Source organism: Rhinolophus hipposideros (assembly GCF_964194185.1).
Source record: "Rhinolophus hipposideros genome assembly, chromosome: 22".
NCBI lineage: Eukaryota > Metazoa > Chordata > Mammalia > Chiroptera > Rhinolophidae > Rhinolophus > Rhinolophus hipposideros.
This window is the reverse complement of record NC_138068.1, coordinates 22,976,230-22,995,721: the sequence shown is the minus strand read 5'-3', so window position 1 is coordinate 22,995,721 and position 19,492 is coordinate 22,976,230. Positions and strand designations below refer to the sequence as shown.

At 38.6% G+C, this 19,492-nt stretch overlaps 1 protein-coding gene across 1 annotated transcript; it reads right to left on the bottom strand.

Annotated features, from left to right (window-relative positions):
- Window positions 1–3,790: 3,790 nt before the first annotated feature.
- On the bottom strand, window positions 3,791–5,720 carry DEFB127 (defensin beta 127; the record flags this gene model as incomplete). The annotated part of the gene is made up of 2 exons (XM_081033770.1): window positions 3,791–4,044; window positions 5,672–5,720. The coding sequence occupies 2 exons, from the start codon at window positions 5,718–5,720 to the stop codon at window positions 3,791–3,793; spliced, it is 303 nt and encodes a 100-aa protein (XP_080889896.1).
- Window positions 5,721–19,492: the final 13,772 nt, after the last annotated feature.

The following is a 19,492-nucleotide window of genomic DNA, read 5'->3' as shown; positions in this document are numbered from 1 at the left end:
GACAGTGCCGTGTGAGCTGGTGCATTGTCGTGATGCAAGAGCCATGAATTGTTGGCGAAAAGTTCAGGTCGTCTAACTTTTCCACGCAGCCTTTTCAGCACTTCCAAATAGTAAACTTGGTAAACTATTTGTCCAGTTGGTACAAATTCATAATGAATAATCCCTCTGATATGAAAAAGGGTTAGCAACATTGTTGCAACAAGTTCACGAACTTAATTGTCAGACCTTGTATGTACCACATCTTCTTTATCCATTCATCTATCAAAGGGCACTTTGGTTGTTTCTATGTCTTGGCCACCGTAAATAAAGGGGAAATTATTATGCTAAGCAAAATAAGTCAGGCAGAACAAGTCAAGAACCATATGACTTCACTCATATGTGGGATATAAAACTGAAAGCAACAAAGGAACAAGACAAACAAAGAAACAAAAACTCTTAGAGACACAGACAATAGTTTAGTGGTCACCAGAGGGTAAAGGGGGAGTGGGGATTGTAGAAGAGGGTAAAAAGGGTCAAATATATGGTGATGGAAGGAGAACTGACTCTGAGTGGTGAGCACACAATGTGATATATAGATGATGTATTACAGAATTGTGCACTTGAAATCTATGTAAGTTTACTAACCACTGTCACCCTAATAAATTTAATTAAAAAAGAGAAAAGATGTGCATCACAGCATCCAGGTTGTATATGAGTGCAGCTAGTACTGCTGTCTGCCTGGCCTGGAAAGCCTCTTCCGTCAGAAGAGCCAAGAGGGCACGTTCATGCAGCCACTGCCTGGCTCGTAATAACACGTGCTCTGATAACACACCGCAGCGGCACACTGAGCCGTGGTGTGCTAGTGGGGTGATACTGGCTTAATGGAGCATCTCTCCCCAACTCCACATTCAGCGACTTCACATTGTAGTTTGAAATAAGCTCTGTGGGAGAATTTACACCCAATAAGTCAGCAAATCCTTGAAAACAGGAAATCAGGTCTCCTCCCTGCCCTGAGAGCTGGTCTATCGGTGCATCATGGTTGTTCAGATGGTGCAATCGGGTCTTAGTGTTTTTGTTTTTTTTTAAACTTGATGAAAGGGGACATTTTTTCTGATTCACTTTATTGGCCAGTAGGGAAACTGTTCGTCAGAGTGGTCAGCCTTGATGAAGGCAACAAGGGGATAAATTATCTGTAGCAAGTTTAAGAACAATAATAAAACCAGCTGAAAGTATACTTTTTTTTTTTAAAGATTTTATTAGGGGATGGGAACAGGACTTTATTGGGGAACAGTGTGTACTTCCAGGACTTTTTTTCCAAGTCAAGTTGTTGTCCTTTCAGTCTTAGTTGTGGAGGGAGCAGCTCAGCTCCAGGTCCAGTTGCCGTTTCTAGTTGCAGGGGGCGCTGCCCACCATCCCTTGCGGGACTTGAGGAATTGAACGGGCAACCTTGTGGTTGAGAGCCCACTGGCCCATGTGGGAATCGATCCGGCAGCCTTCGGAGTTAGGAGCACAGAGCTCTCACCGCCTGAGTCACCGGGCCGGCCCTATACTTTTTTATTATTACCACATTGTTACCATTTCTAAACTATGTCTGATAAAATAGTATTCCCGCCAAAAATTTTTGTTGGTTTAAGTTCTAAACATTTGCTGCAGTAACTGTTGAGTTTTAATAATGGTATATATGTATATACACACACACACACACACACACATATATATATATATATGTTTTAAGAAAGTTTACTTTTAAGAGGAGTTTTAGGTTTGCAGAAAAATTGAGTGGAAGGTACAGAGAGTTCCCATATACCTCCTTCCTTACATATACACAGCCTCCTCCACTATCAATATCTGGCATTTATGAAACTACAGTGACACGTCATCACTCAAAGTCCACAGTTTACATTTTGGTTCACTCTTGGTGTTCCACACTCTATGGGCTTTGACAAAAATATGACATGCGTCTACCATTACAGTGTCTACAGTATAGAATAATTTCACTGCCCTAAAAATCCTCTATGTTCCACCTGTTCTTTCTTCCCTGATCTTTTTACTGTCTCTATAGTTTTGCCTTTTCCAGAATGTTCTATAGTTGAAATCATACAGAATGTAGCCTTTTCAGGTTGGCTGTTTTCACTTAGTATTATAATATGCATTTCAGTTTCCTTCATGTCTTTTTATGACTTGATAGCTCATTTCTTTCTTTTAATTTTTTTTAGAGAAGATGTGGTATATATACACAATGGAATATTACTCTGCTATAAGAAAAGATGAAATACTGTCATTTGTGACAACATGAATGGATCTTGAGATTATTTTGCTAAGTGAAATAAGTCAGACAGAAAAAGTCAAGAACCACATGACTTCACTCACATGTGTAATATAAAACTGAAAGCAACAAAGGAACAAGCCAAATAAAGAAATAAAAACTCATAGACACAGGCAACAGTTTAGAAGTTACCAGAGGGTAAAGGAGGTAGCAGGTGGTAGAAGAGGGGAAAGAGAGTCAAATGTATGGTAATGGAAGGAGAACTGACCCTGGGTGGTGAATGCACAATGTGATATATAGATGATGTATTACAGAATTGTACTCTTGAAACCTATGTAATTTTACTAACCATTGTCACCCCAGTAAATTTAATTTTTAAAAAAGAAAGAAAATAAAGAGATAACTCATTTCTTCTTAGCGCTGAATACCTTCCCATTGTCTGGAAGCTCCACAGTTTATTTGTCCATCACCTACTGAAAGACATCTTGGTTGTTTCCAATTTTTTGCTATTATGAATAGAGCTTCTATAAACACCGAGCATGTTTTCATGTGGACAGTTTTCAGCTCATTTGGGTAAATACCAAGGACTGCAATTGCTGGATTGTATGGTAGAGGTGTGTTTACTTTTATAAGAAATTGCCAAACTGTCTAACGAGTGGCTGTACCATTTTGCGTCTCCCCCAGCAATGAAAGAGAATTCCTGTTGCTTCACATCCTCGCCAGCATTTGGTGGTGTCAGTATTTTGGACATTCTAATAATGCAATTCAGACCAATTCCTAGGTCCTTTACATTTTCTCCAAACTCCAAAGGGCCCCAGTCACCAAAAGGATGCATTATATACTCCTGGTAACTCATAAAACAACAACAGCAACAGCAACAACAAGAAAGAAACTTCTCTGTCTTGGAGTTATATATTTATGTCTGCCTCCACCGTATGTAGTGAGCTCCGTAATGGTGGAATCCTATTCGTCTCTATCTTCTCAGCTTAACTGCTTTTACATAGAAGCTAGGGAAATTAGACATCCCCATAGTTCAGTTTTGGATGTTCTATTCTTAAACCAAACGAAGTGTATGCATATTCTCCTGAAATGTCCTGTCTTTTTGAAATTTCCTTGCACTTGTTGATTTTATTCTGTTTTCTCAAATCACCTTCTCTACTGTCACCTGTTGAAACCTGACACATTTCACAAGGCACCACTTTAAACTCACTCACAAATTTCCCCTGAATACTTGGCTTCTTCACCTTTCCATTTCCTGAATCACATGTCTACTCCCTTGAGTTTCTTGTTCCATTCTTCCATATTATAGATTTTTTTTTTAGTGCACTGGTTATATCCCCTTTTCAAGAGGAGGTTCTGAGTTATCCTTATTAATATATTACTTGGTATATTGAGTTTAATCTCTGGTTAAAGAACAAATGAGTCAGAAAACTTGCAATGAGTTTTATTAGAGTCTGCTTTAAGGTCTTCTGGGAATTAAGGATCTCTTCACCTTAGTGTAATGGAATCGGTTAAGAAGTAAATGAATGGAAAATTGTACTTGGTTTATGTGGAATTTGTCTTGGGGATTAAATAACTTCCTGTATTTGTATCATAATCTTGAGGAAAAGTCACTGCATATGTCATTGGCTTCGGACGAGGTGGCTTTGTAATTTTTTTACGTGCTTCCAGTTCCACGATGCTGAGGCAACAGTATCTCCCATTTTCACATAGTACTTCACGTATTTCACTTACTTTGCATATTTTCCTGCAGCGGCCTTGTACATATTCACTCCAGCATTTCTTAAGTTGTTCAGTTACTGTGCACATAAGGAACAATAGGCCCAGGTCAGTGATTGAGACTGAAAGGCAACTTTGGACATGGGGAGGATAGAGGACTTTTGGGGATTAGGCATCTGGGAGATCCACAAAGCATATACCCATAATATCCTATGGAGGATGCCCTAAGAAGGTAAACCTCAGTGTTTATATCTAACTCTTCTCTCACGTTTAGTTCCTCCAAGGTTTTGGGCTTCCAGCCAACCTCTGATGGATTCCACTGAGAGCATCAGATGTTGTTTGGGAAAATAAAGGAGCTGCATCCTTGACTTCAGGCTATGTATGGCATTATGCTCCACCTGGGAATCTCAGCAAATCTGCCTTCATTTGAATGTTCCCAGGGTACTACTATTTTTTAAACCATTGTTCCACCTCCAATACCCAGAGAATACTAATTTTTTTTTTTTACTGTGTATTTATGTCTGAGTCAAACTCTGTTCTTGGGTTCATACTAACTACCGTGGTCAAGAATGGCTTTCTTGTCCTATAAGGTGTTTTCTTTCCTCAATCATTTTCCTTTCCTGTTAATTCTTAGCACTGTACATTTTTGCCAATGCATATCTTCCTTTGGCTTCTATGTTATCATAATAATCTTGGACTTGTTTTATCTCTCTATGACTCATTCTCCTTCCATCTCCAGAGGCAAGAATTCCTCCAGCCCCAGACCTTTGCTCATCTAAATATAATGCTTTCCTTTAGTGATCCTAAATACTTTCAGTGACCTAACAGTTAGGATATGCACATTTTGGCTTCAGAGCTTATACAATCTCCTGGAAAAGATCCCAGAGGATGAAGACTGAGAACAATGATTATCCCTCCAACCCCAGGTTCTAGAACTCCTTTGCTTTTTAGGGGTTTAGGGAGCCAGGGACAAACCATTACTATTCCTGTAATAAAAGACAAATGTAAGATATCTGGTTTTAAAAGAGGAAAGAAAACTAATTTTTAAGTTTTTAGTATGTGCCAAGCCCTAAGATAGATGTTTCACAAATGTTGTATCATTTAATAAAGCCTCTATGAACCAGGTATCATTATCTCCACAAATGAGGAAACTGAGGTTCAGAGAATCTTCACCATTTGTCCAAAGTTGACAAACTAGTAGTAGATATTGAAGGCATGTTTCTCAAACCTGACTCCAAAGTCTGTGATTCTTCCACTATTCACATACTGTAGTATAATAGACTAATATATCTAGTATTACATATGTAATATATATTAGTATTTTACATAATATGCATATTATATGATATATAATATCTATATTAATATAATATATATATATATTGGAGTGGAAGACAACGTGGTTGGGTGCCAGAGTAAGAACTGTATCCAAAGAAATAAAGGCATCCCAGCATATTGGGTTCATTTGTTTCTGTAATGAGACCTTCCCAGAAGAAATTATGACCTCTTTTTAGCTCTGAATACTCCTTTTTAAGAATAGTACAATGGTAGAAATCCCCAGGAAAAGAGAGTATCTGATGACATTGGGTAGACTTCAGCCATCCGTAGGAACATATCTCCTTCTACTGTGAATTTTGAAGTTACCTTGGGTTCTTAGAAATACTCTATCCCATTGTTTGAGTGAGTCCCTGGAAAACTCTGGATTACCTGTGGACTTCTGGAAGAGCAGAATTGCAATGATCAGGAGGAGACTCATGGTCAAGCTTCCCAAAGGAGGTAGCAGCCAAAGCTCTTGGTCCAGGGAATTGCACACCATATCACCTTTCTCAGACACTTGGATTCTTATGCACTGAACCAGAACAGATGGTATGATATGAAGTGTGCCCCCAAACTTCCGAACTGTGGACTTTACATCATATGGTCAGGCACAGGAAATTTGAGGTCACCCACTTTACCCCCACGTGGAATTCAGACACACAGCATGTTCCACTCCATCACACCTGATGTCAATCTGTGGGCTGTGGACTGAAGAATCTGTGCTTTCTCTTTTTTGGCTATCTGCCCAGCTAGACTAAGGTAAACATGTTCTCATTTCTAACAATGAACGAGGTGATATAAATAATGAAGCCTATTCCATTTACTGCATTCAGCTAAGTCTACTGGGTGACTATCACTTTAGTCAATCCAAATGGCAGCCAATTTTGATTCCCACATCCTAGATAAATTTAATTATTCAAAGACAAACAATATATAACGATGGAGGAATAATAGGAGGACTACAATAAAAATTTCATTTAGAAACAACAAACGATGGGGAAAAGACAGTGATAATTTGCATAAAGCGTCATCCTGATCTACAATAATAGCAAGCTTTTTTTTCCCTACCAGCGTAGAGAATTCTTTAGTTTATTTGTATTCTTTCTCTTCTGCTCTCTGTGAAGGTTTCCCTTGTTCATTGATCTCAGTGGCCATATCTTTGAGGAGGCAAGGGGGTGGAAATTCTTCTGGGGGCTCTGCTACTTTAGCAACACGTTTCCTATTAGTGCAGGTTTAGGAGACTGTATGAATGATTTTGTTACCCAGGCTTGATTTCTATGGTAGTATAAATCTCTTAAAAGATGAATGGGCTTTCCTTTGAATTGCTTTCTGTCATTTTCATGTCTAAGACCAACCTGGAAAGCCTTTTGAATCATGACAATTCATCTTAGTTTCCAACCAGGCACTGATATCGATAAAATAAGCTTTGGGGAGATGATACCATCTCTATAATCCTTAGCGTGACTAAGGACTTTTGCTTTTGGGAAGGTTTCAGATGACTGATTCAATTTTCTTACTGTTGGTTGATCTATTTAGATTTTCCAGTTGTTCCTGATTCAGCCTGGGAAGGCTATATGTTTCTAAGAACTTGTCCATTTCTTCTAGATTATTGAATTTGGTGGCATACAGTCCTTTATAGTATTCTTCAGCCTTCTGTGGTATAGTGCCTTCTGTGGTAACTTCCTCTCTTTCATTTCTGATTATTTTATTTGTGTCTTTCTTCTTTTTATCTTAGTGAGCCTAGTCAAGAGTTTGTCAATTTTATTAATCTTTTCAAATCTTTTATTAATCTTTTCAAAGAACCAGCTCTTTGTTTTATTAATTTTTTTTATTGTCTTTTTGTTCTCTATTTCATTTAGTTCTGTTCTGATTTTTATTTCTTTCCTTTTGCTGACTTTGGGTTTCATTTGTTCTTTTTCTAGTTCTTTAAAGTGTAATGTGAGGTTCTTTATCTGGGATATTTCTTTTTTCTTGAGATAAGCCTGTAATGATAAAAATTTTCTCTTAAAACTGCTTTTACTGCATCCCAATAATTTTGGTAGGATGTATTTTCATTCTCATTTATTTCTAGGTATCTTTTGATCTCTCCTCTTATTTCTTCTTTGACCCAGTCGTTGTTTAAAAGTATGTTGTTTAATCTTCACATATTTGTGGTTTTCCTGCATTCTTTTTTCAGTTGATACCCAATTTCAAAGTCTTGTGATCAGATAATATGGTTGGTATGATTTCAATCTTCTAAATTTGCTGAGGCTAGTTTTATGTCCCAATAGATGGTCTATCCTTGAGAATGTTCCATGTACACTAGAAAAGAATGTATAGTCTGATGTTCTAGGATGAAGTGCTCTATAAATGTCAATTATGTCCATTTCATCTAATGTGTCATTTAGGGCTGATATTTTATTTATTTATTTTCTGTTTGGATGATCTATCCATCGCTGTCAATGATGTATTTAGGTCTCCTACTACAATCGTGTTTTGGTCAACTTCTCCCTTTCGTTCTTTTAGTAGTTGCTTTGTATATTTCAGTGCTCTCTGATTGGGGACATAAATATTGATAACTGTTATGTCTTCTTGTTGTATAGTCCCCTTTATCATTATGAAATGTCCATCTTTGTCTCTTGTTACCTTTTTTATCCTTAAGTCTATTTCATCTGATATCAATATGGCTACACCTGTTTTTCTCTGAATACCATTTGCTTGGAGTGTCAATTTCCACCCTTTCACTTTGAGTCTATGCGTGTCATTATAGCTGAGATGTGTCTCTTGGAGGCAGCATATGGTTGGGTTTAGTTTTTTGATCCAATCTGCCTTTCTATTGGTGAGTTCAGTCCATTTATATTTAGGGTGATTATTGATATATGAGGATTCCCTATCATTCTATCTTTTGTTTTCTGGAAAGTGTAGGAAAGTATCTCCATTGTTTCTTTGCCTCTTTGTTGCTGTCTGTTATTTCAGTGTGGTGATATTCTATGATTTTTTTCCCTCTGTTTCTTCTTTTTTTATGTTATATATTTCAGTTTTGGATTTTTTTTTTGAGTAGTTACCAATAAGTTTATGCAAAAGAAACATTCATATTAAGAGTATTCCATTTTCTTCAACATACTTCCTTTCTCCATTCCCCTTTACTCTCTTCCTCTTTATGTTTTTGTTGCCACAAATTATCCTTATTTATGCTGTGAATTGATTTCTGCATTGCAATAGCAAATTGTCTTTTTCCTCTTTTATTTTTTTTTAGATTTTTTTCCTTCATCACACTGTATGTTATGTTTAAGTGTATAGTGTCCTATTTGGTGTAGGGGTTGCCATTTCTTGCTTCTGTCTGTTCGTAATACTACTCATGGTTTTGTATTCTTTTGCTTTTTTTGTTTCAGGTTGAATAGCCTCCTTCAGTATTTCTTGTAGTGCAGATCATGTGTTAGAAAATTCCTTCAGCTTCTGTATATCTGGAAAGGTCTTTATTCCTCCTTCACATCTAAAGGATGTCTTTGCTAGATATGTTATTCTTGGCTCATAATTTCCCTCTTTCAAAAGTTTGAATATTTGAGTCCACTCCCTCCTCACTTGTTGAGTTTCTGCTGCAAAATCTGATGATAATATAATGGGCTTTCCTTTGTAGGTTACTGTCTTCTTTTCCCTGGCTGCCATGAGGATTCTTTCCTTGTCATTAATTTTTGACAGCTTCAATACAATGTGCTTTGGAGAAGGCCTGTTGGGATTGAGGTAATTAGGTGTTCTATTTGCTTTTTGGATTCGAGGATCCAGTTCTTTCCACAAGTTTGGGAAGTTCTCATTGAATATTTGTTTGAATATACTCTCTGTTCTCTTCTCCCTTTCTTCTCCTTCTGGTATGCCCATTATTCTTATGTTTTTCTTTCTGATGGAGTCCGAAAGTTCTTGTAGAGTTCTTTAATTTCTTTTAACTCTCAAGTCTCTCTCTTCTTCCATCTGTGTCATTTCCAGATTTCTATCTTCGATGTCACTGATTCTTTCCTGCATCTGGTCAGCTCTATTATCTAAGCTGGTATTTCATTCTTCATTTCTTTTATTGCGTTCTTAATCTCCAGAAATTCTATTTTTTTTAAAATTTTAATCTCTTTGGTAAAATGTTCATTTTGTTCTTTGATTGTGTTTCTGAGTTTATTAAACATCCTGTCTGTGTTTTCTTGCATCTTGTTGAGTTTTTTCAGAACTGCAATCTTGAATTCTCTGTCATTTAAGTCACATATTTCCATGTCTCTAAATTTATTTCCTGGAGACTTTTCATTTTCTTTCTGAGCTGCCTTGTTACCTTAGTTATTAATGATTTATTATTTCTATTCTTAGGCATCTATAGGAGTGGGTACTGCAACAGGTTGAGAGGAAGAGGTCTTTATTTTGCTTTCCAGTAGGTATTGCTGGAATATTTTATTTTCTCTCCCACTGTAGCCTTTTATTCATTTTCATGCTGTAGTATTATATTTTCTCTGCACTGTTCCAGCTTCTCATACAATGGGGGGATTCCCTGGAAGGTTGGCTTCTCCTCTGTGAGCAGGTTGCCTGGGTCTCAGGACACCACCACCATGAGGGATGTGGAGAGCTTCTGAGTCCCAAAGCTTTTCCTGCAACCAGATTCAGAGCCTGTGTGTTTCCACAGCTCTGTTTTCCCCTACAGGGATCCGCCCAGGTAGATGAGGGTGGGTCAGGGTGGGTTGTGAGAGATGGCTCTGAGCAATAGCAGTGACTACCTGCACAATTATCTTACACCCAAGATTCCTTCCCCTTTGTCAGAGGTAACTGGGCTGTGAGTCTGCAGCTGCGGCTGCGGAGCTGCAGCCCTCCGAGCTGTAAATACTCTGTTCTTTTGATCTGACACTGCTACCATTCTGCTTCGAGAACTGGGAGGGTGAAGAGGGGTTGGCCAGTGTGGGGACAGAGCCCCAGAAAGCAGTTTCCAGGCTCTCGGCCTCATGTGGAGAGGTTCTGGCTCAGATAGTGGATGGCTGTCAGCTGTGGCTGGTTGGCCATCAGCTGTAGCCATTAAGCCATTGGTCACTGATGTAACTGCTGCGGCTATGGAGGGGAGCCGAGGAGAGTGAAGGAGGAGACTGACGGAGAGTAAGGAGAGTCGAGGAGAGTTGGTCGGTTGGCAGCAAAGCGGACAGCAGGTCGCACGTCGTGTAAACCCAGCCTCCAGTGAGACCATAGTGGTATGACTTCCCTACCTATGGCTCCGTGGGTGTTCCTTTTTGGCCTCACCATGTCCTGCGTTCTTATGTGGGGAGTGGGAGCAGAGCCCCGCAGGCCGCCCTGCCGGACACCCCGCACGACAGCCAGGCTCCGTGCCTATGTCTTCCATCCTCTCCTCGGCAGTGAGGGCTTAAACCACCATTTTCACCCTTCTTCCCTCAGTCTTTGCTCTGAGGTCTCTGCTGTGAGTGTTGGGTTCAGCTGTGTTATATGCTGATCCCTCAGACAGGACTGTGGGCCATAAGGGGAGCACTAGCAGTCCGAGTTCTTCCCTCTCCTGCCACTGTGGTAGCTCTGGAATGAAGGGAGCGCCAAGCTCTGGTCTGCGACCTGTGGCCCATGTGGCTGCGTCTCCCTTCCCTCCTACCTCCCCCTGCCCTATTTGCCCACCTTTAGATGATTGTGTTGCATGTCTCTTAGTCTCACCTGTCTGCTGCGCAGGAAGTCCTTTGTGTAATAATAGCTGTTCAGTTTGTTGTAAATTCCAGGGGAGATTTCAAGAGGCTCACCTCATGCCACCATCTTTCTAACGTCATTGGACATTTTAACTATATTAATTCTTCCTATCCATAAGCATGGCATATGCTTCCATTTATTTGTGTCTTCTTTAATTTCTTTCTTCAATGTCTTATAATTTTCTGAGTACAGGTCTTTTACTTCCTTGGTTAAATTTATTCCTAAGGAGACTCACGTTAGACCCAATGACACAGGTGGAAATTGAGAAGATGGAAAAAGATATTCCATACAAATAGTAACCAAAAGAGACCTGTGGTGGCTATATTAATTTAAGATAAAATAGACTTTAAGTCAAAAACTATTGTGAGGCAAAGTGGGACATTATCTATTAATAAAAGAGTCAATTCATCATGAAGATATAACAAATGCAAATCAAAAACAAAATGTGATAACACTTCACACCTACTAGTATGGTTAAAATTTTTAAAAAGGAAAAAAAATGTTGGTGAGGATGTGGAGAAATTGGAACCTTCTTACATTGTAGATTGGAATGTAAAATTATGCAGTCAAATTGAAAACAGTTTGGCACTTCCAAAGAAAGTTAAACATATGACCAAGCAATTCCACATGGTATGTACCAAAAATTTAGGTATGTACCCCCAAAAATTGAAAACTGGGGTGTGGGCAAATACTTGTACATGAATGTGCATAACTGCAGCAATAACAATAGCCAAAAGGTAGAAATAACCCAAATGCCCATCAACAGAAAAATGGATAAACAAAATGTGATAATACATTCAAGGGAATATTATTCAGCCATAAGATGTCGGAGGGATAGTGGATGGGGGGATGGGGGAGAGGGGTCCACAGTGGGAGGGATATAAATGATGAACATCTAAGTATTGCCTTGTCTTGTGCACCTGAAACTAAAAAAAAAAAAAGAGATGAAGTGCTGATTACATGTTCCAAACATGGATAAATCTTGAAAATACTCTGCTAAACAAAATAAACCATACACACAAAAATTATATTATTTCATTGATATAAAGCATCTAGAATAGGCAAATTCAGAGGGATAGAAAAATATATTAGAGGTTACCAAGGCCTGAGGGGAGTGGAAAATGGGAGTTATTGCTTAATGATTACAGAGTTTCTGTTTTAGGTCACGAAAGGGATCTGGAACAGATGGTAGTGATGGTGGCACATTCTGAATGTATTTAATGCCACTAAATTGTAACCTTAAAAATGACAATTTTATGTTATAGATGTTTTACCACAATTTTAGAAAGAGATGTAAGAGGATTTTTTTTTTACTAGATGTGCCTTGTCTTTGAGAAAATAACGTTGATTTTTAAATTTTCTTTTAACATATTTAACATTCCTTTAGTTTATTTATTCTATTAGTATTTAAATGTGTATGTATGCATGCGTGTTTGTGTGTGTGTGTGTGTGTGTGTGTGTGTGTGTGTGTGTGTGTGTGTTTAGAATCTTGGGTAACTAGGGTATCTGATTTTCACTAAATCAAAAGTTTCCACTAGGGGGAGATATCTACCTAGATTACCCTTAGAGCACTGATTGCATTTTTCAAAAAATTTCAACCCTGTGAACCATTGATATGCATACCAAAAAGATAAAAAATAAATAAATAAGCCAGTTGGCTTGAATGAGAACTACCTCTGTCATTCAGGTAATACAGTAGTTTTTCACCGGAATATTTTTACATCAAAAGAAATTGACATGGAAGAAATCTTTATTGGAGTCAAATGTAAATTTTAAGAGAAGTTACCTCTGAGGTCCCAAGGATTACTTCTCTTCACCTTTGCCATGAGCTTTTACATGGTATTAAGCCCTAATCAAGGAGTTGGTTTTATTATTATTGTTATTATTAGTTTTAGGTGTACAAAACAATGTAATAGTTAGACATTTACACCCCTTACAAAGTGATAACCTCCCTCCCCCAATGCACAATTCCATTGACTCTATTCCCTATACTGTACTCCACATCCTGTGACTATATCTATATATTAAATTACATTTGACATTCAGTATTATTCAGCTTCAGCTTCAGGTGTATAGGACAGAGGTCAGATATCTACACTGCCCATGAAGTGGTCTCCCTAATAAGACAAGTGCCCATCTGACACCCTACAAAATCTTTACAACATTATTGATTATGTTCACCAAACTATCATTTGTATCCTTGTGGCAATATTGTGGCTACAAATTTGTGCTTTCTAATCCCCTCACCTTCTCCTTCATTCCCATCCTCCTCCCTTCTAGCAACCGTCAGTTTTTCTTCTATATCTCTGAGAATGTTTCTGATTACTTTGCTCATTTATACTATTCTTTAGATTCCATATATAAATGAGATCATATAGTAGTTGTCTTTCTACATCTGACTTATTTCACTTAACATAATGTTCTCTAGGTCCATCCATATCATTGCAAATGGTAAGATTTCACTCTCCTTATGGCTGAGTAATACTCCATTGTATAAATGTACCACCGTTTCTTAATCCAGTTGTCTACCGATGGGCATTTCGGTTGTTTCCATGTCTTGGCTATTGTGAATAGCACTGCAATAAACATAGGGGTGCATATATTTTTTTGAATTAGCATTTTGGATTTCTCTGGATAGATACCTAAGAGTGGAATTGAAACCATCAATAAAACAAAAAGGCATCCTACTGAATGAGAGAAAATATTTATCAATGATACATCTGATAAGGGGTTAATGTCCAAATTTATAAAAAACTCATTCAACTCAAGACCAAAAAAACAAACAACACAATTAAAAAATGGTCAGAGGACATGAAGAGTCATTTTTATAACATTTTAAAATTATTTTCAGGTGCACAAAACAATGTAATAGTTAGACATTTATCATTTATGTCCCTCACACAGTGTCAAACCCCCACCCCTTCCACAACCCTCTGACATCACACACAGCCATTTTTCCACTGTCTCTATTCCTAATGTTGTACTCTGCTTCTTGTAACTATGTATATACATACAAACTTGTAGTTGACATTCATTATTGTTCAGCTTCAGGTGTACAGTGCAGTGATTAGGCACCTACATCATTCCTGAGGTGGTACCCCTAACGAGACAAGTGTCCATTGGATACCCTACAAAATCTTTACAACATTATTGATTACATTCCCCAAATTGACTTTCGTAACGTTGTGGCAATCTTGTGGTTACTGACAAGAGATATTTTTCTAAAGAGGATATACAGATGGCCATCAGACATGAAAAAATGCTCAACCTCAGTAATCATCAGAGAAATGCAAATAAAAACCACAATGAGATACCACCTCACTCTGGTCAGAATGGCCGTCATCAATAAATCAACAAAGAACAAGTGCTGGTGAGGTGGTGGTGCACTGTTGGTGGGACTGCAGATTGGTGCAGCCACTATGGAAATCAGTATGGAAGGATCTCAAAAAGCAAGAAATGGTTTTATTATTAACAGCCTTCTTGTGGACATGAGTTTCCTTTATAGGTGATTTGCTGCGGAGTTACCTATAAGCATCAAATAAGGACAATAACTTAAGTCTGAACACTTAGGAGAAGTATATAGGGCTTTCTTTACCCTAAGATAAGGGAAATATTGAAAGGAAAACATTTTGTTGACATTCGGGACATCAAAGGTAATATGATAACAGCTCTGATGGCTATTCCAGAAAAAGAGTTCCAAAATTGCTTTGAAGGGTGGACTAGGCACTGGTGTCAGTGTAAAGCTCCCCAAGGGGAGTACTTCAAAGGTGACCATAGTGATATTCAGCAATGAGGTATGTAGCACTTTTTCTAGGATTAGTTCGCGAACTTAATTGTCCGACCTCGTATGATTGCTATCGTAGCACTAATGCTTCTATCATATCACATAATTTCATTCCTTTTTCATGGCGGGAATAACTAAGATGCAGTCTCATCAAGTTTGAGGTCTGTAATACAATGTTAATATCTGGAATCACATTACTGTACATTCGGTCTTCTGGGTTTATTTACCTACTAGTTGCACTAGTAAGTTTATACTCTACAACATCTCCCCAATTCCATCTTCTCCGACAATTCTTTGTTTTAAAATCCTTCCAGCCACTCTGTGCCTTTGCTTGGTGAATTCAATCCATTTATATTTAGAGTAGTTGTTGTAATGTAAGGGCTGCTACTGCCACCTTATCTTTTGCTTTCTGGTTCTTTTGTATTTTCATTGTTTCTTTTCCCCTCTGTTTCTGCTTACTTTTGTAACTTGATGATTTTTCTGTGGTGGTATGCTCTGCTTCCCTTTTTAAAAAAAATCTTTTGTGAATCTACCTTAGATTTTTGCTTTGTGGTTACCCTGGGGCTTACATGAAAACTCTCATAGACAAAACAGTCCATTTTATGCTGAAAGCAACTTATCTTCATCTGCTTATAAAGGTTCCACCCTTTTTCTTCTCCCCTTTTATATTTTTGTCACAATTTACCTCCTTATATGTTGTGGATTCTCTTTTCCTTTAACCTTTTATAGTTTTTTAATACTCTTTTCCTTTAACCTTTATACCATAGTTAAGTGGTTAATACACCATCCTATCATAGAATTAGAGCTTTCTAAACCTGACTATATATTTTTTTGCCTTTACCAGTGTGTTGTATAGTTTCACGTTATTGATTAGCATCTTTTTATTTCAGCTTGAAGAACTCTGATCAGCATTTCTTGCAAGGCAGGTCTAGTGGTGATGAACTCCCTCAGTTTTCGTTTGTGTAGGAAAGTCTTTATTTTTCCTTCATACCTGAAGGATAACTTTGCTGGATAGAGTATTATCAGCTGGCAATTCTTATCTTTCAACATTTCATATGTTATTTCACCGTCTCCTAACCTATAAGGATTTCTTCTGAGAAATCTCCTGATAGCCTAGTGGGATTTCCTTTGTAAGTTACCCTCTTTTTACCCCATGGCTGCTTTTAGGATTCTTTCTTTATATTTGATTTTTGATAATTTCATTGGAACGTATCTTGAAGAAGGTCTTTTTCCATGGAGATAATAGAGTGATCTGTAAGCTTCATGAACTTGATGTCCAAATCCTTCCCAGGTTTGGGAACTTCTTAGCTATTATTTCTTTAAATAAACTTTCTGTCTCCTTATCTCTCTCTGCTCCTTCTGGAATCCAGATCATTCTGCATTGTTTGTAGTGCCCATTCTTGAGTATTATATGGCTATGCAAAATGACAAACTAAAGAGGTAGAAGTCAGCTTTGAAAATATCTTCAGGATTAGCATGAGAAAGGTTAGAGATGATGTGGCCTTGGGAGCAGGCAGAACTGCTTTTGATAAATGTTTGTGTCAGATCCACTTCCTCCATGAATCTCAGAATTTTCATATTTTAAGTGGGGATAACATAATATCTCACTAAGCTTATATGTCTGAGAGTTTCATGGTTTCCAGAGACTGTGATGTTCTATATAGCTTAGCTTTTTTAATTTTTAGAGTGATTTTAGGAGATAGAAGTATGATTAGACCTGTCTTACCAATGAAAAATTGATGTAGAGGGGACATGATGAGTAAAAGTACTAAGGAGAAACTAGATTGACCCTAGATATGTTTTACTCCAGTTTCCTTGGCTCTAACCTTGGCTTTTGTTTAATGTGATTGTGCATCAATGTGCTTGGCCCATTGTGGGTTCGCATGCAATGAAGGTCCCTTTTCACCCTCAAACCCCCAAATAAGGAAAGTTTATTTGCCACCTCAGTTCAAGCATGGGATGAAGGAGACAAGAAGACAGGAGAGTAAAGTTTCAGGCTGCAGCACTAAGAGTATATTCCTTATTTGTAATTACAGTGCTCATAGCCCTGAGATGTTTTCAAGGTAGTGATCAAGGTGATCAGTGAGAAGAAAGCACAGTGAGTTCTACCAAAGAGCCTGTATAACTCCATCTGGCTGTTTAAAGAGATCCTATAATCCTGACCTCTCTTACATTGTTCTCTGCTTAGTAATGAAGTTCCCCAAGTGAAACATTACCCTTGTAGAGCAGCCAGGTCCCAGGGGGCAGGGCTCTCGTGAAATGTGCCTTTCTACTCTTCATCCAGGAATCAGCAACCTGCTAGCTAAGTCCCTACAACGTGAGTAAATTTGAATATACTACTCTAGCAACCCTCAAACTAGCCTGAGTGGCAGTAAATATTTTCTCTATTCTTCCAGTTCAGAAACTTAGGCTCAAAGAGGGGAAATCAATTGTTCACAGCCCAAGACTGAATAATACACGGTGGGACCTCATATATGTTTGATTCTAGAGCTCATGATGTTTTTCTACTATCCTCGTCTGCTGAAGAGACCCACCTCTGTCCTCTCACCTTCCTGTGAGAGTTCACCAGTTATACCTACAGTGATAGCCATGAGTATAAAAGTCAGTGAAGTCCTACTCGTCTGGTCTACCCACCCCTCAAATCTCTTCTGTTAGATAATTACAGGTCATAGATGTGCTTCTCCAAGGAGGTAGAGGACTGTGTGCTGGAGAAGATCTAGAATATAAGACAGAGAGAATTCAGCAACATCCAGAAATCTTTGAGGCCCTCAACAACCGCTTTGATTTATTCACAAGTATTAATATAGAATCTAGTGAGGGGATGATAGGAGAAGGAGAATTAGAAAAAGGTTTTATCCTTGAATAAAATTTCCATGTTCAGTAGAGAAGTCACATAAGTAGACACACAGAATCTGATGTGACAAGATGACAAATTCTGGATATGCCACCATAATAGAAAATAAGAGGGGGTGGTGGTTCTGTTTTGGGTGAAACCGTGTGGTTATCAATGTCCTCTGGAAGACAACAAAGTATTTTCCAGGCAGGGGTACGTTGAGAGAAAAGGGTATGTATAAAATCTCAAATCCCAAAGGCATCCAGTGAGTTCAACTCAATCACAAAAAAGTGTACGAGGCAGAAGTGTAGGATGTCCTGTGGGAGAGTGATAGGAGACAAAAGCACAAATATAATCTAGGATCTGAACATGAACGACAAAGGCTGAACTGAAACGTTGGCTAGAATGATGTGGCAATGAAACCAGAAAGGAGTGTAATTCTTAGATTTGTGTCAGTAAAATTCCTCTGGCTATCAGCGTAGAGAATGAATGAGTATGTGTGTGAAAGGAATGCAGAGCCATCAATGGGAAGGTTACTGCAACAACCCCAGGGCAAGTCTTGAGGGCTGAATCTTTAGGCTAGCAATGGAAATAGAAGTCATGTCACGTATTAGAGTTGGTAGGTGCACATAGGCCTATTAGTAGCTTGATGTGGGATCAAGAGAAGAAGGAAAAGGATTCTGTGATGGCATTCATGGACTTGTGTTTTATAGCAGAGACAAACCTTCCACCAATGTTTTCTCCCACTGTTAGGTCTCTACAGTAAATCTTTGGCCTCTAATGAGGACAAAGGTGAAGTTGACCACACAAGGCATAAGCTAAGCTCACAGTTTTAGAATAAGAAGAATATCAGCATGACAAGGTTGAGGAGAGAGACATTCAATCCAACCATATCATTTCATAAGTGGGCAAATGGAGATTCATAAAGAAAACATGGCCACTATTAGTGTCCAGAAAGTGAAGGCAACCATATTTCCTAATCTTCCTAATCTTCCAAGTACCAAGGAAGTGGTCCTGAGGCATAGGTGGATGAGTGTAATGAACCATATTCTCTTCCTGGAAGGGCTCTTAAGGGAAATATCTTACAGCTTAAGGGGAGTGTCTATCTCAGTCTCCAGGTCACACACTATAGAGATACTGATCTCTCATCCTATCTAAATTGTAATCTGTGATGGAGGATTCCCAGGGAGAGGAGAAAATCGGACATCAGGGTGTAGTGACAGAATGCTCGCAGTAGGCAGAGAAATTTGTTTCAGTTCTAATGCTTACACAGGAAGCTTCTTTTCTGAAGTGAGGTCATAATACCTACATTCTGAGGTTGTTATAGGAAATCTAATGAGAAAAATGACTCTCTAACCACTTTGTCAGAATGCTTTTGTGTCACTAACCACTTAAAAATGCATAGGGAATGCCTTCAATCTGTAGAAGCAGGCCTTTAGTCATTTGTACGATAGGCTGGTGGTTCTCAAAGTGTGTTCACTGGACAAGATATGTCAGCATCCACTGTTACGTGTGAGCAATGCAAGTTCTCAGGCTCTCCCACAGAATCAGAAGCTGGAGAGGAGGCCCGGAAATCTGTTTTAGCAGTCCCTCCAGTGGTCTCCCATGCACTGTCAATTTTGATAATAACTGCCAGGCAGACTGCGGACCTGTGGTCTGGCAAATGTCTTTAAGGATGACACCACTTCTGTCCATTTGTCCTTAATGGGTGTTTTGGACTAACCCTCACCTGTGCCTGGCTATCTTATTTGCCTCCCTGTCCTGGAACCGCAGGTGCTATGGAGATATGGTGCCCTTCCAAACACTGCGGAGAGGAGAGAGAGTGGGAAGGAGCGAGAAGACCGACACTAAAGTAAGGCCCTTTGCTTTAATGAACCTGGGATCTTATGTCAGGAGACAGAGGCTGGAATAC